At 36.3% G+C, this 17,024-nt stretch overlaps 1 protein-coding gene across 2 annotated transcripts in view; it reads right to left on the bottom strand.

Moving 5' to 3' along the window:
* Positions 1–949: 949 nt before the first annotated feature.
* il11ra (interleukin 11 receptor, alpha) overlaps positions 950–17,024 on the bottom strand; it is a 193,397-nt gene continuing 177,322 nt past the window's right edge. For both annotated transcript variants that reach the window (XM_028805013.2, XM_051929811.1), the window contains exons 10-12: positions 11,892–11,994; positions 11,054–11,139; positions 950–1,807 (exon numbers count right to left, since the gene is read on the bottom strand). In XM_028805013.2, the coding sequence (XP_028660846.1) occupies positions 11,061–11,139; positions 11,892–11,994 (182 nt within the window). In that variant the 3' untranslated portion in view covers positions 950–1,807; positions 11,054–11,060. The remainder of the gene's footprint in view (positions 1,808–11,053; positions 11,140–11,891; positions 11,995–17,024) is intronic.

Here is a 17,024-nt window from a genome sequence, read left to right as displayed (position 1 = left end):
GGTTCTGCAACTTCCACCTGACACCATCATTTTTGTTGCAGAATGATGGTTATCCTCATAAACCATGATCTGATACTGAATGGACATTTTTTTAAAATGATTTTCCTTTCTGTTTGTGCTTTGAACATTGCACTGACAAGTGGAGACAATATTCTTTTCACAAGAACCAACCTTCCTGCCATACATCAGTTAGACACAAATTTTATGGCAAGAACTGAAGTTTGATTTTGTTTTTTGATATACCACCTGTGAACACTAGAAAGTGTTCAACCCATCCCTTATATACAGGATATACAGAGTGTGTACAGACACTTGGACACTATCGATAAAAAAAATAAAATAAAAACTCATTGGCTGCTTTTTCAACCAAACCTGTTAAGTGTAATATTATAAACACTTAATAGTACTGTAAATAAATATTTTTTGTTAATTAGACAGGAGCAGTTCACAATGCGTGTTCTACATTTGTGTATTAATGAGGTTCCTCATTTTTTTCCCGGTTTTTCTGTATCATGCATTGAAAAGACAAAACCGAACACTTATACACATCATAATCATCTAAACATGATGGCATGTTTATGAAGAACAAAGGGAATTTTTAAATAAAATCTGATGACTTAGAGGTCTTTAAGCAATCTTAGTAAAACCAATACAAACTGGAAAGCTACATGGGCCTAAACAGTATCTTCTTACTCAATATATACATTCAAATTTTGCAACAGATGACCGGTAACAATGGAACAGTGAGTGAGACAATTTTTACAAATTAGGAAGTAAGGACTACACCAGCATATTTCTCAGGTCCGAGGTGAGGTAACATGCTTGCATATTATGATGTTAGCTTGGCATGGGAAAGAGAAATGAGAATTCCCAGTGCACATCCTTAAGCAATACAGTACATTTAGAATCATGAATAAGAACAAATTATATCAGGTTTTTTTTTGGGGGGGGGGGGGGGTGGGGGGGGGGGGGTGTTTATATAAAGGAATGTATATTTTTGCTAGTAAGCAAAGACAAAAAAAAAAGAAAATCCGTGCCACCTAAAATTTGTTGATTTCCAGAAATATAAAGCTCAATTTTAAATGTTTTAGTGTTCATTTGCTTTTTAAAGTTTCAGCCATGACATTAAATTGGTAAAGTATTCTATTCATAAGTCTCTAAATTAGACCATTTGTTTTAAAAAATGCAAAATTTTAAAGAACATTTTAGTCCTAACAGATTATTCTTTCGTGTAAGGTATTCTGTGTGTGTGCTCGTATTTAAACAATCAATAATTTCAGGCTAAACAATTTGCTTCATTCATACATCTTAAAGTGGGTACTTAATTGTCCTGATCAAAAATGTACTTTGTATGTTATTTCACCCTAACAGGTAAGTTGTCCCAAAATTAAACTATTCCACTATTCTTATCTTTACTGTTGTTACACCTGTTTTGTCATACTGCAAGTAGTGTGGTAATGATGTGTGTTGTGAATCGTGTAAAGTGTATATCAGCATAAGACAGATGTAGTAATGGAAAGCCAAACATAATATGTCAACTGCTGGTACTGGCAAAGTTTAAACAATCATAGCACCTGGGTCAAAGTGCTCTCAACATGTGTCAGAGTTAAACATACTGTACAACAAATAACAACTTAATGTAAAACATGCCATTAGCTTCATATCACAAGTCAGGCTTTCCCAGCATGGGAAAGTGATATTTTTCTTAAGGCTCTTTGCTGTTAAAATGTCTTTCTTGGCAGTGCTAGACATTCTTTGTGAAGATACCTTGAAGGATTGACCTCAGAACACATAAGCTCTTCTTCCTCTGCAACACAAACAGAAAAAATTCCAATTAATGTAATATTATAATCGTGCATCTCCCACTTCTAGGCCAGGGAGCATTTTAACATTTCCAAAAACAAGATATTTTTTGTGATGCTCTCACACACTTAGTACTAGGGTGTTGTACCGTGTTAGCCATTACGAATGTAGAGAAAAGCCAAGCAAAATGACACCTTTTATTGGCTAACTAAAAAGATTACAATATGCAAGCTTTCGAGGCAACTCAGGCCCCTTCTTCATATCTGGCCTGAAGAAGGGGCCTGAGTTGCCTCGAAAGCTTGCATATTGTAATCTTTTTACTTAGCCAATAAAAGGTGTCATTTTGCTTGGCTTTTCTCACACACTTATAAAAGGGAGACTTTTTTTGAAAATGGATTTTTGCCTCATTACACCTGATATTATGTTAGGTAAACGGTCTAACATAACGTCAGGCGTGCTTAATAGGCTGGAAAGAGATAAGACAGCTATACCCAGTATCATGATGTATTCTACTGTAAATAGTAGAGCACTCTTGTGCAGTATTTGTTTGTCTCCAGCAAGTCTTGGCAACATACTGTTCAACCTGGAATTGCATTTTTTTATATTCCTTGCCAGCTAAGGGGGCTATGGACTTAGAAATAACTTTGTTTTATACTACATCTTTCTGAATAAAAGCCCACCCCAAGTTGCTTCACTAGTATATTAGATTTGTTTCCAAATTTCTGTTGATGATTCACTTTTACATTATATGTCAGTGGTGGAGATGAAATTGACAACCATTTACTAACAGTACAATAAAGCGGTTTTCCATGTATTCAGATTAGTTGTTATCAGTTCAAGTTTTATTATGTTACTGTCACTGTGCTCACAGTACAACTGACTAAACAGCCTGGAGCTGTTAACTTAAAAATGATTTCTTGTTCTAAAGAATAAAATATTCTATTATTTGCTGGTGCTGGTTAAGGTAATGACCCCATAAGACAGGTTAAAGTCAAATTAAAAACAAATAGCAGAAAATAATTAAAGCAAAATAACCAGTATATGTGATATTAAATAATCATATTTTCTCTATTACATGGATACACCTGCGACATTTATAAATGCAATATGTGAAATCATATGTACAAAGATGTGCATATTAAGGTAACTGTGTACTTTGTTATACTAATGAGAAGGCCACATTAAGGATTAGTGACTCACCAAAGCGCGAGTCCTGCTTTTTGTTTGAAGCTACAGAATAGGCTTCATCCTCCTATACAACAAATTAATAAATATACCTTAATGTGGCACAATGGTAGAGTTGAAACTGTTTCACAGCTTTCAGAGAATTGGAATGTAATTCTGGACCTCTTACTGTCTGTGTTGTGTTTCCTCAGTTGCTTTCCATGTCTATGTGATTTTTTTTTTAAAAATGTTACTCTGGTGTCATCCCACATCCAGAAATATGCACATTAAGTTAGTTGATAACATGAAATTGGCCTTGTATCTATAAGATTTTGCCCTGTTATTATATGATTATCTTTGCACCCGACACTACCAAGACTGCCTGTCATTCTGAAATGAAATAAGCAGGGTGAGGTTATAGATGAATTGATACAGTACACATAGGTGTCCATAAAAGAATGGAACCAATTAGAAGCATTAAAATCAAATAAACACTAACTGAAAGCAAGTTAATTTTGCATGCAAAGATGCCCCATAATTAAAATTTTATCCATGCATTAAAAACTGTCAACATGAATACCTTAAAGTAGCTCAGCAGACAAAGAAATGTTCTATTTTCCTTGATGTACCATATGCTGTAATGATTACTGCATCTGTGATGGTCCACTGCCATAGATAGTTCAGTTCATAATTTTTTTCCCGAAATACACAGTATTTTTCACATTCCCACGCTTGACTTCAGGGTTATGACTGACAGATTTTATGTTATGTTTTGGTTCAGATCCTGGCATATACATATAGTGTAAGGATTTGAACATCTGCAGAGTTATAGGAAGGAATAATCTGCAATACTTCCACATTTCAATGCAAATTGCACATGGCATTATTGTTCATACTCCATATTGGTTTCTAAATCACTTTGCAATTCAATATACTTTTAATAGTGCAATACAAAATAAAGGTGTATTTAATGATTACAGATATGCAAGCAGTTTTTCAAAAACTAATTTCCCTGACTATCCCCCAACCAAATCACTCATTATATGCTTTGTTTTGTTCTTTTCGCTCCCAAGAAAAAACCTGTCTCTATCCTCTACTCTTTACTTTGCAAAGCATCCTGTAAACCTCTGCCCTTGATTTCTCTCTGGTCCAAAGACTTTTCTCCTCTCCCTTCACCCCTTTCATGGGACACAGTTCTCTCCAATGTAAGCCCAGTTCAAAATTCTACACAAACTCTATCCTACTCCCCACAAGCAGTTTCTGATGGGCCTCACTGTTGATCCTCTCTGACATTTATGATCCCTTGGTTTACCTGGCACTTTTCTCCATATGTTCTAGCAGTGTCCCTCGTCTTTTCTTTATGGACACACATATGTCCTCTACTGTCTTCCTTTCTTTCCTGTAGTATCCCTCTGTTACTTCAAATCTTTCTTCTTTTAGACCTTTCTAGGCTTCCGCTCAAATTCTCTGAATGCAAGTTATTCTGTCTGGGTACCCTTGCAGCCAAACTTATTATTGCCTCCCACTGGTAGACACCCGAATGCATCACTGTCGACAACTGGCAGTCCTCTTTCTACAATTTAATACATCTGGAGCTGTCTACAGGGCGGATTAATGGTACTTCCAGTAATGCAATTGAATCATCATCCGCTGTGGCTCATTTGTTTAAATCTCAGCTTGCAACTCCTTGATATATATATTTTTTTTAATAATCCCTTGTCTCAGGCTGGGTGGGAATGAGTGGGTTGTGTTACTTTGTATGTTATGTCAGTTTATTCCTGACAATTCGTTTTTGCTCAGTAAAAAGTTAAACCTTAAGATATATTATGAGGCAAAATTTTACAGATTTAGCCCATATGATTGTGTGTGAGTGTGGTGCCCTCGATTGATAATGGATAATCTGATATATTAATGGCAAAAAAATAAAAAGGCAAACATATTTGAAGGGATTTATCACAAAACTGTAGTGACTGGTAAATTATTTCTCTTTTGTGCATGTATGCAGTATTCAAACTATAAAACGTAATTTGGATGCATACAGATAAGCAACACAACGAACTCTTCTACGTCCACTATGTTGAAATATGGTTTTCTTACACGAAAGGTGACCAATCAGGAAATGAGACACTGTAATGAGCATATAAATGAAAGTTGAAAATGGAGACTAATGTCTGTGTTGTTAAATGAAAATATACTAGTATGGATGTAGGCTTAGACTGATCATGCCTGGGATAGGTACGAATAATTAGGCTTTGACTCACTCTGATGTATTAAACCTGTTGGCACATCTTCATTCTCCTGAATCTTGCTGCTCTCTCTTTCCAGCAAAGACTTTCTCTTTGGTTACAACTGCTGGAAAATAAGCTTTTGCCACTTGTCAGAAATTCCTTGATTTTCTGTTCTTCAATTTTCGGGAATCCTTCTTTAACTTTGTTTTACTTGCATTATCTGGTGTAAAAATTAATGGTATGTCTGGCTTTATTGTTTCAACTAGGCATTCCACTGATTTTTTGTGAAGTTTTTTTTTTTTTAAGGCTATGCCCCACCCCGCCACATAGGTCACTTAGATCCTGTGCAGTGCTGTGGAATAGGTATTTTAGTTTTTGATGTTTTTAATTCTTCAGTGTAGATTTGTGCTACTATGTATTGGCATATTGTTGTTTGAGAAAAATGTGATATAACAATAATAAAACTGCCAGCACTATACTTGCACAAATATTATGCATATTGTGTCCCATGAAGTGAGTACATTAACACAGCTTAATAAAACCTTTTCATTGAACACTTAAGTCTTATAGGCATAGCAGTAGCATTTATTTATTGTATTTCTTCATATGTCTTCTATTGCTCATCACTAATGTTGATTTCGTTAGATGTTTAGCTTCCCCTTAGTTTCATTACTCAAAAAGATTTCAAATCAGTAGTCTATGGCAGGGATCCCCAACCACCGGTCTGCGACCCACTACCGGGCCGCAGCCGTCTGACAGCCAGGCCGCAAGAGAACTGCCGGCAACGGAGACTCACTCAGACTTTTCAGAACACTTGGCGGGCGGGGCTTTGCAGCGGCGCAGAGAGAGGAGAGAGACCGAGGTGAGAGAGTATTACAACAAAGTATTGTTACGGTCCCGACAGTTTCCCCATATGACACGAGTCTATAGAAATCGCGTTACTACGAAGTACATTCAGCAGATGCTTTCATTACAACGAAGTGACCTTGAAATGCTTGAACGAATCATCCACAGAGCAGTTAGATCTGTGGTCGCAGCTCAGATGTGCACGTTTGCACAACGATCCCCAAACAGAAACATTGTAAAAAAAATTCTTTCTTCGAACTTTCCTCGTACTGTTCTTTTTTTTGCTGTTTTTGTTTTCTGTGGTTTTCAGTGATACCTTTTGCTTATTGCTTGTCAACATTTGAAAAACATCCACTGGAATTTAACTCATTGTCACCCTCCTATAGAAACGGCAGACACGAAAAAAACGATAACAGTGTTAATGTTTGTGATGTGCAATCTGTTGGAATGGCAAATGCAAAGCATATGTCTTTGTTATATGCAAAAAAGAATTGCTTAATAACTTAATAATAATAGAAATGTTATGTAAATTGTGTATAAAACTGCCCCCCTACCCCCCGACCGGTCCATGGAAAAATTTGCATCTAATAAAGTGGTCCTTGCTCTCAAAAGGTTGGGGACCACTGGTCTATGGTATCCCTTTCTCGCCCCTTTTTTTCTCTTCATAGACCTCTGTATTTACCCCTTCATCTCTATATAACAGAGACTCTTTTGGCCGTACTACAGCCAAGTTGGGTCTGCTTGCTGAATGTGCCCCAAGTCTTTTTCTTATGTCTGAAAGTCCTTTTTCTAAACTTGCTTTTCTCAAGCTGTAAGTGTCATAGTTTAATTGGCCATCCAGATCAATATAAGTGGCTATCTGTTGCACAGCTGGGTGGGTGCTGGGCAGCAGTGATCCAGTTCTGCAACTGCTGCCATCTCTTGTGGTTGTTTTTATTTATCCCTTATATTTACTTTTTTTTATTTTTCACTTCACTTCAAAAGCTGGATTAATTTTTATTATTTGTTTTTCAAAGTACCAATTCACTTACTGTATTTGTTTATTTTAAATAAAAATTTGCTGAAAATAGTGTTAAGTATGGTTCACATGTTTCATTCAGTGCTTCCCAGAACTACTGTAGCATTGTGAGTCAAATCAGAGGCTAATATAACTCATAACAAGGATTCAGAATCACTTTCTACACTTTTCTATTTTTCTAATCAACTTAAACAGTCATTCAAATTTGTAGCAGATTCTGTAATATAGTTTTTGCTCCATAGGGCCATTTTGTACTTATGATTTGAAATTAATTAATTAATTGTTATTGTGGACAGTGCAGGCATTGAAATACAGAACATATAAGATAAAAAATTGTTTATTATTTACAACTTATGACCCAATTTTGTCCAGAAGTGGGTGCTGGAGCTTCCCATTAAATAATTATTCCTACAAGTAACCCATGAAGCAGCTTCTTTTGTCTTTAGCCTCTTTGTTCCCCCTGTACTCAAGAAAATGTTTTTGTGAATTCAGACTATTCAGCCCAATTAATTCCAATTTCCTTAACATTTCCAAAATGTTCTTAAAGTTACCAAGGTGCTACTTTCAGCTAAACTGCCAAATTACAGCATCACATGTATACACTTTGCTGTGTGAAAAAGATATGTATTATGCACACAAATGTTACCTTTAGCCACCTTCCATCTGTAATTGTGTTCACTTTGAGGAATTAAAATGATGGTTTGCATCCTCTATTGTAAACACTACTTAACAAGCCTCTCTTTAAATTTATGGTACCTTTTTATAGTAAATAAAAGCTAAAAGTGGTTTCCAAGTACAGCAACAAAATACGATCATATGGAATCTTACCTATGGTCAAATGGACTGAAAGGGGAACCACATGATGTAAAGTTAGGCACCTTAACCATTACACAATATAACCTACCTTGTCATCTCCTCATCTACATTTATTTTAAAAGTTTACTATTTTGAAGTAAAAGTTGTTTTTTTTTACAATCCTATCATTCATTCATTTCCCTCAGAAACTTGTTTTGTTCGGCTGAAGTTCACTCATCTTATCTCTGAGGTCCTTGCATACTATTTTCACCACTTTGTTAAAAACCTGTTTTGAGATAGTTTGGTACAGCACCTGCTCAGCCCCGGGCTGCAGGTCACTACAGTGAGTGGTGAAACCTGCTGAGAAAATCATGTGCATACAGCTTCCTTCTAAAAAGACAAATCTTGATCTGGCAAGGCAATCCAATTATCACCAACCTTTTATCTCTGAAGGGCTAGAGAATGTTGTTGCTTTGCAGCTATGTTCTTATTTAAATTCTAATGAGTTACATGAAGTCTTTCAGTCTGGATTTCAAGCCTTCTGCGGTACAAAGAAGGCATTCGTTAGGAACATTAGTACTCTTCTTATATTAGCAAATACAAGATCATTTATTTTTTTTGTTATGATTGACCTGACTGCTGCTTTCGATACTGTTCAGAATGACACATTATTGCAATTTCTGACAAGACACTGGACTTTCTGGTACTCTGTTAGATTGGTTTGTGACTTGTTTTGCTAGACAGAAAGAATATGTTGTCATTGGGTTTTGTTTCTTGGTTTTATATTGTTTTTGATCTGTTTACTCTCACTGGGTAAAATGCTGTATCGGCGTGGCATTTTTCATTGTTAGGTGGGCAACACGTTGATTTAGCTCTAGATCTCGTCCAATGATTGTGCTGCATTAACTCAATTTAAGAAATGTTTGTATAATATCAAATTGAAGGAGGACTTACTAGCTGAATATCAGCAGATTGTAAGTTATTCTAGTGCCCACTCTTTATCAGACAAAATAGTCTAGTATTACTCCCATCAATATTAATAGTAACTTGATTAATTCATCTTCACTGGTGACAATTCTCAGACTTACATTTAAAAATCTTATTGCCTATGTCATTAAAACTTGTAGCATCTATCGGGCTTATCAAGACTTGCACTCATTTAACCTAAGCATGATGCAAAGAAATTGCTGCATGCATTTATATTGCCTTTTATGAATTATTGTGACACTGTGTTCTGATCCAATCAGTCTACAGTTTAAGATTCTATTCTTATTTATAAATGTATTAGTAGTCTTCTAAACCTTTGGTTGTCCTATGGACAAGTTTGTGCACTATGGGTGACTGTGTTTTCAGTTCTCTTGGCTTTCAAATCTGGAAACTAGCTTCTGCAATCATTCTGGGCCTTCTTGACAATGGCCGCTTTTAAAAGAAATCTAAAGAACCCTATCCTTTTTGATGTGCTTTTGGTGAGGTTTATAGTGATTTGTGCTTTCCCAGGGGATTTCACTATTCATTTTTAATAGTGTAAATGTTATTTGGATTGTATGTAACTGCTATAACCAGTCAGGCATCAGAAGAAATGTGAAAAAAAATTATTGATACTTAAAAATGCAGCACGTCAAAGCCAAAAATGTTCCTAGTTTCTGGATTTTGAGCTTTTCACATTGTTAATATGACAATAAAACAAATTTGGAAATAATTCTTTACACAGATTTTTGGCACTGGATTTCCTAAGGTAAAGATTCATGTCCTCTCTCCTCACAGTCTGTGGAGTTCATGTAAGCAGCAGCCCATGCAGGATACTACTCTGCCAACTGAAAGCATTGTGGCACAAAGTTATCTGGAAACAAAATGTATGTGTGTAGCTGTTCAGCATGACATTGCCTTTAAGCTAAAATTATTCAAAAATACCCACACAAATTGAGAAACTGATTTTATTATATGGACAATGAAATAACAGTAATTACTAGTAGTAGTATTGTCACTTGCACAGCATACACTGAATTTCCTTCTTTCATGAATCATTATGCTGTGTGGACATATTTGATAAGATTTAAGGCTTTTGTGTTGCAGGTTTGTTTTTATGCCCTAGTGGCTGCAAATGTAAGCCGCTGAGAAAGAGGTGCTTTTTTGTTAAATATAGTTTTACTTAACAGTACAGTTTTTTCATTGCAGTTTAAAGCACAGTGCAACTGTAAAAAAATTTAACTTTTTAAAAGTACCAAATGTGTGCTTTTAAGCTGAACAGGTTCAGCTCTCATTGCTCTTTCCTGTACTTCTCTGTTATTGTTATTTTATGATAATGGAATAAAAATTCAACACGGTATTCCAGAATTTCAGCTCAGGTGTTATGTAAGCCAATATTCTGTTCTTCAATTATGTGCACTTACTGTCTAGCTGTGGCAAATGACAAATCCACTAAGGCTCTCAAGTGCTTCTGTTCTCTGTATTGCGTAACTGTACATGTGGAGTACCATGCAAAGGACGGGTGCCCCTTAATGAGTACCCAGTGTTGGTTAGATAGTTACTACCTCCTCATGATCTAGGCCTCAAGAAGCATGCTAAAAATAAAATTGTATTTTCTTTATGTAAAATGTTTTTTCACTTTAAATCTAATTTACCACTTACGTTTTTTATCTTCTGCTTGGCGTTGTGTTCCTGTGTTCTTTTAGCATTAATTGGAGTTTGCATTGGAGGCACGGTACATGGTCCAGAGTATCAAAGACAACATAACGACACATTTTGCTCAATTTCATCACTTTCATGTTTACGGATACTGCCTACTAATATATTTTTTTTTTTCCCATTATTCGTTCTCACATAGCATATATGCTTAGGCTTCTACTGATTCTTTTCTACTGGCTCTTCTGCACATTGCATGAATAGCACTAAACACCAGTCATTCCAGGGACTAACTGATCCCATACTAATTACAGGGAAATGCAGCTATAAGGCATAACAAAAGCCATATTACCACACCTTGTAGTTCATTAAAATATCAGCACAGATAATAAGTATTACAGAATGATCCATAAGAATGAGAACCATATTTAATATTAATCTAATGAAAAAAGTGTGATATTTTAACATTAATTTAATGAATATTAATTTATAGTTCAGACTTGGATGCATACAAAATACCCAGTAGACATAATTAAAAGTATTCTTATGAGCACTGCAGTGATTAAAGATTTCTTACTTAGCTGCTAAACTTGTAAAGACTTCATCTTCATCATTGAGGTAATTTCTTGTTTTGTCGCCTCCTTCTTTCCTTTGTGTTTTGACCTAAATAAATTCCAAACAACAATAAATTACTTATAGTGTTTTTCTATAGTGAACACGACGCCTAGGCCATTAAACACAGAGACATATAGTAAATGTGTTCAAATAGGTTTTTCTTTACAATCTGGACAAAGACAAAATAGTTACCAAGTTATCATAAATTTACCTCTCACACAAATCAAAGTTAAGTAGAGGAAATAATTATCCCAAAAATTTATGTTTGCAAAATGTAGAAGAAGCAATAGTTATTCATTTCATTTATTTCTTACTTTAGGTGATTCGGCAAACAGAATCTCATGACATTTTTTTCTCAGTATTAGGTCATTTGGGTATTGGCAGTTGCATTTCATTATTCCTTTATGACATTAATCCATTACCTTTATTTCAAGCACTGTTGATATTTTTTTCTAGTGAGAAGCTAAGCAGACAAATACTTTTCAGGTCTTATTATCATGTTAAAGTTCATTCTCCTGCTAGAGTCTGAATATCGGTTAAATAAAGCTAACCTAACAGAATTCTTTAAGATGAATACTGAATTATATAAACATCAATACTGGTAGAAACTAAAGGGGATTTTATTTAGGATTAAAGTCAGTACACAAAGAAAAATGCTTTAGAGTTTGTGATAAACTACCAGTTATGTATCTGAAGCATAACAACGTTTGGGGAAAAAAATGAATAAGTTTCTCTAGTCCAAGCATGTGTAGCAATGTTTTTGTGTAAAACTTTAAACTTGGGGATATTTAATTTCTTACCAGACAAGAACTGCGAAGAAAGCCAAAAGCGCCAAAATTACACCTGCAAAGGATCCAAGAGACACCAGTAGGGCTACATTTTCGTCCTGTCCATTGCTTGACACTAAAACAATAAGAAGAAAATACTTAATGCATTAGGAAAATGCAAATTTGATCTTTTACTGTACCATCTACCCCCAATTCCAGTTATATTGCTTTCTATTTCTATTGTAAACTGATAAAAGTCCATCTCTTTCGTTTTCTGGAATCTTGGATGATATGGTATCTTTAAACAATGCAATCCACCAAAAGACATTCCATATACATTAACTCAACTGGCATTTCTCATACAGTATGGATTGTGTTTGTAAAACTAATTTCCAATACAACACATAATAAGAAACAAGAAGTGCAGGGAAAAGCCATCTGTCAGGAATATTTAGTGTTGGTATAATGTGTATTTTTTAACAGAGATGTCAGGCAGCCAGTTACATAGTTCACAGGGATAAAGAAAGAGGTAAAGGGTGGTTCAGAAGCAGTATTTAGATAGCACTTCCTGGAAAGTAACTATCATAGGTCAGGAATGAGTTCCTCCCCTCCGTATCATAATTTGTATCTAATATGAAAAAAGAAAAGAATAGCCCAAAAGAGCAAGTGACTAGTTATGTGGTGGTGCTGCTGCTTGGGTTTGGATCAGTATGTGTGTTATGCTGAAATGACTTTGATCATGGTAATCAATATTTAAATACAACAATAAAAAGGGCAGCTAACATACCCACCCACATCCTATTTGCAGCTTTAAATGGACCTGGTGTGAGTGAGTGAGTGTGTATGAGTCTGCTGTGACATACAGGTTTGGTTCCAGCCTTTTGACTCTTGTTGGCAAAGAAGGGCTCCAGTGCCCTGCAACCTAGTAAGGGAAAAGTAGGACAAAAACTACTGAGTAAACATGCTTTACAGAATGAAAAAATAGTCTGTTCATTTTTACAATGTTTTACAATCTGTAAGCAGGACTTTGTGTGGCTTGTTCCAGAAAAGCATTGTTATGAGTTCTTCTAAGCCTGATAGTGCTTTTGCACCACTATATTAGTTCATTTTCGTGTTACATACTGCATAGATTGCTCAATAATTCAAATACAATCTTAATTATATGATTGTGTATATTTCTTTTCCTCTTTTAATAAGTATCATATTGTAATTTTAACTTTAAGTTATACTGCCCCACAAGTCCAAAATTCCTTTCCTTTTCTATGTGGCTTTTTTTTTTTTTTTTTTTTTTTAACAGAGTATTCTGGTTTTCCTCCTGCATCCCAAAGGCATAATTTTTTGTTAAGTTAGCATTCAATTCTGAATTGGTTGTGTGTTTGTGTGAACATGCACATGTGTTGTGACTACAGCAATCCCTCCTCCATCGCGGGGGTTGCGTTCCAGAGCCACCCGCAAAATAAGAAAATCCGCGAAGTAGAAACCATATGTTTATATGGTTATTTTTATATTGTCATGCTTGGGTCACAGATTTGCGCAGAAACACAGGAGGTTGTAGAGAGACAGGAACGTTATTCAAACACTGCAAACAAACATTTGTCTCTTTATCAAAAGTTTAAACTGTGCTCCATGACAAGACAGAGATGACAGTTCCGTCTCACAATTAAAAGAATGCAAACTATATCTTCCTCTTCAAAGGAGTGTGCATCAGGAGCAGATCATGTCACAGAGATAGAGAGAAAAGCAAACAAATCAATAGGGCTGTTTGGCTTTTAAGTATGCGAAGCACCGGGGCACAAAGCTGTTGAAGGCGGCAGCTCACACCCCCTCCGTCAGGAGCAGAGAGAGAGAGAGAGAGACAGAGAAAAACAAACAAGCAAAAATCAATACGTGCCCTTCGAGCTTTTAAGTATGCGAAGCACCTTGCAGCATGTCGCTTCACGAAGCAGCTGCACAGAAGGTAGCAACGTGAAGATAATCTTTCAGCATTTTTAGACGAGCGTCCGTATCGTCTAGGTGTGCGAACAGCCCCCCTGCTCAATCCCCCTACGTCAGGATCAGAGAAAGTCAGCGCAAGAGAGAGAGAGAGAAAAGTAAGTTGGGTAGCTTCTCAGCTATCTGCCAATAGCGTCCCTTGTATGAAATCAACTGGGCAAACCAACTGAGGAAGCATGTACCAGAAATTAAAAGACCCATTGTCCGCAGAAATCCGCGAACCAGCAAAAAATCTGCGATATATATTTAAATATGCTTACATATAAAATCCGCGACGGAGTGAAGCCACGAAAGGCGAAGCGCGATATAGCGAGGGATTACTGTATACCCTGTGATTGAATTCAGTTTCAAGTTATAATGGCTGCAAATTGCCTTAACCAGTTCATTTAGAAATAATAGAAGATACGCAGGGAAACTGATTAAAATCTGATCTTAATGAAGAGATCTGTTAATGGGTATTGTTTTCCACTATGGAAGTTCATTGATCTAAAGTGTTTCCTACCAGCAGTGTACACAAGACAGGTCGGGATAGGACAAAAGCCTGACTAGGAACTCTGTAAATAAAGTAGCAAACACAGACTACTTTAACTGGAAACTATTAATTATAATTTTCCATTGGTCCTGTAAAAATAGTTTCTATTAAGAAGAGGTGAAGAAAATAACAGAAAACCATACAGAAAGCTACTGAAATTAATTGGACAAAAAAACTAAAAATGGAGGCGTAATTTATCAGTCATCAGAAAGCATGCCTCCAGTCTTAATTTAAAATATAATTGCATGGTAGAATTTGGCTACTGTGGTAGCACAGTGGTTAGTGAATCTGTATGACAGATCCAGAATTCTAGATTTAAATTCTAGCCAGGTCTGTTGGCACATGCTTCCCATTTCCATGTGGGTTTTCTCAGAAGTATTTCAGTTACATCCCACACCCTAAAGATGTGCAAGCTATGTGTATAGAATGTGAGTTTCTGTACAAAACAAGTGTTCTCTGATGAGTCCATGCCAGATTACTTCAGGCTTGTTCCTAACCATACATGATAGGCTGTGCCTCCCCACTGTTCCATAAAGCAGGGGTTCCCAAACTTTTCAGCTCATGACCCCCAAAATAACCGTGCCAATGACTCGTGACCCCCACTATCCTCGGAAGTGGTTAAAATATACAAATGTTGCGCGCAACAGTGCACATGCGCCAATAGGCCTATCCAAACATGAGCATGACAACACGAAAGAACACAATGGTCTAACAACCATATTATTTTTTTTAATAGTAATTTACTCATTTGTTTAATTTCAACAAAATATCCTATCCAAACAAGAGCATGACAACAAAAAAGAACATAACGCTCTAACAACCATATAACTTTTTAAAAAAGTGTTATTTACTCATTCGTTTAATTTCAACAAAACACCTCACCTAATGAGATGGGTGGGCACAATGCTTGGAGCACAGCAAGTCCATTCTTGGGTTAATTTTGGAGACCGCGACTCGGAGATCATCCTCCAAGTTCAGTCGTGACCTGTATTTATTTTTAATGTACGTGAGTGCCGAAAAAGTCTTTTCGCACAAGTAGGTAGTGCAAAACGGCATCAGTACATCCATAGCGGCCTTGGATAGTTGTGGGTATTCCCTCTCGACTGAAATCCAAAACTCATCCAGAGTCTTGGAATTAAACTATGCGTTACGTGCACATGTCGGAATGTTTAACATGGTGCTGTAAATTGATCTGCTGCAACTGACGCCATTGATGTCGTTAAACTGTCGTAATCACCTCAAGGGTCGCGATCGAACGGAAAGAAATTTGAAAGGCTGATGGCTTTTTAATTTGCATGTCTTTTTTTAATGTAACTATTAACTACTAGTTTTTATCTTTTGTTAGTTATGGATAAAATGTTATTTCTAAAAAATTAAATTAATTAATTTCTAAAAAGTTTTAAAAAAGTATTTGATTTCTTGGAAATCATCTTGCGACCCCCCCCCCCCCCCCCCCCCCCCCCCCCCCCCCCCCCCCCCCCCCAATGTCTCACGACCACTACTTTGGGAACCACTGCCATAAAGGACTGTAAAACCTTATTTAAGAAAACAGATGGGGCATTTTGGAGAAATACAGATCAGTAAAAACTATGTGAAGACTTTTGAAACTTTTTTTAATATCTTAGAATGGACTAAGTTGAATACTTTATACTGAATTTGTCAGCTTTAGTCAAGTCAAACTTTATTTATAAAGCACATTTACAACAGCTGAAACTGAACCAAAATGCTTTACAATAAAAGGTAAAAGAAGCAGTTAAAATAAATATATATACCACAGAACTGAAAACATAACCAACCAGCTCATAAAATCAAAAAACCCATAAATATTTAAATCATGAATGTGTATGTGCCAACAGGTACAAACATAATGTCAACCTCTTGCCCAGTCAAATGCTAGCAAGAACCGATAAGACTTTAATGATGAGTTAAAAATGGCCAATGTTGGGGCAGACCTAATAGAAGGCAAGCCATTCCAAACTTTGTAAGAAAAGAAGCAGCCTCCATAAAAGCCTGATACCCCCTTTGCTTAAGCTAGCATCACAATATACAGCATCATTTAGATGATCTTAGGAAGTTGTAGACAGTTGAGCTGGTCCTGTGACTGCAACATGTATTGTTTGTGAGAGCAGACAACCAATGAGCGCTCAGCTGGAAGAACAATGTACACAATGAAGCCGCAAGGAAATGCAGTGTTTTGAACAATGCACTTGTCTGTCTTATATCTCATATTTGTCATACCATGGTAAAATTGAAAAATCCTGCTGCTGATCATATTTGGAAAACATTTGTTCAACCACTGGCACTGTCCAGCAGCATGCTGTTTGGCTGCCAAAATGTAGCGAGCTCAAGGCAATAAGATCCAGCAACTGCAGTAGTTACAACTTGCCATACTCTTCGACTTGAAGGCATATAGTGTGCCACTGGCCTTAACAATTGTAATGGAACCAGAGTGTCAGTGAGCCACAAACCCCAAACACAGATACAAAAAATATAGTCCCAGATTCAAATTAATGATAGTTTACAAAAATACCTTGGTATGAACACAAACCACAAGTTTTTATTTCTTCCAGGTCCCTCTCCTTTCACCACTGAACTATCCTCCTCCAGCTGAGTATTGCTATCTTTCCTCCCAGCTCCGACTC

Source organism: Erpetoichthys calabaricus, chromosome 7, assembly GCF_900747795.2.
Source record: "Erpetoichthys calabaricus chromosome 7, fErpCal1.3, whole genome shotgun sequence".
NCBI classification, from domain to species: Eukaryota; Metazoa; Chordata; class Cladistia; order Polypteriformes; family Polypteridae; genus Erpetoichthys; species Erpetoichthys calabaricus.
The sequence above is the reverse complement of the archived record's forward strand: the minus strand, read 5'-3'. Positions and strand labels throughout refer to the sequence as shown.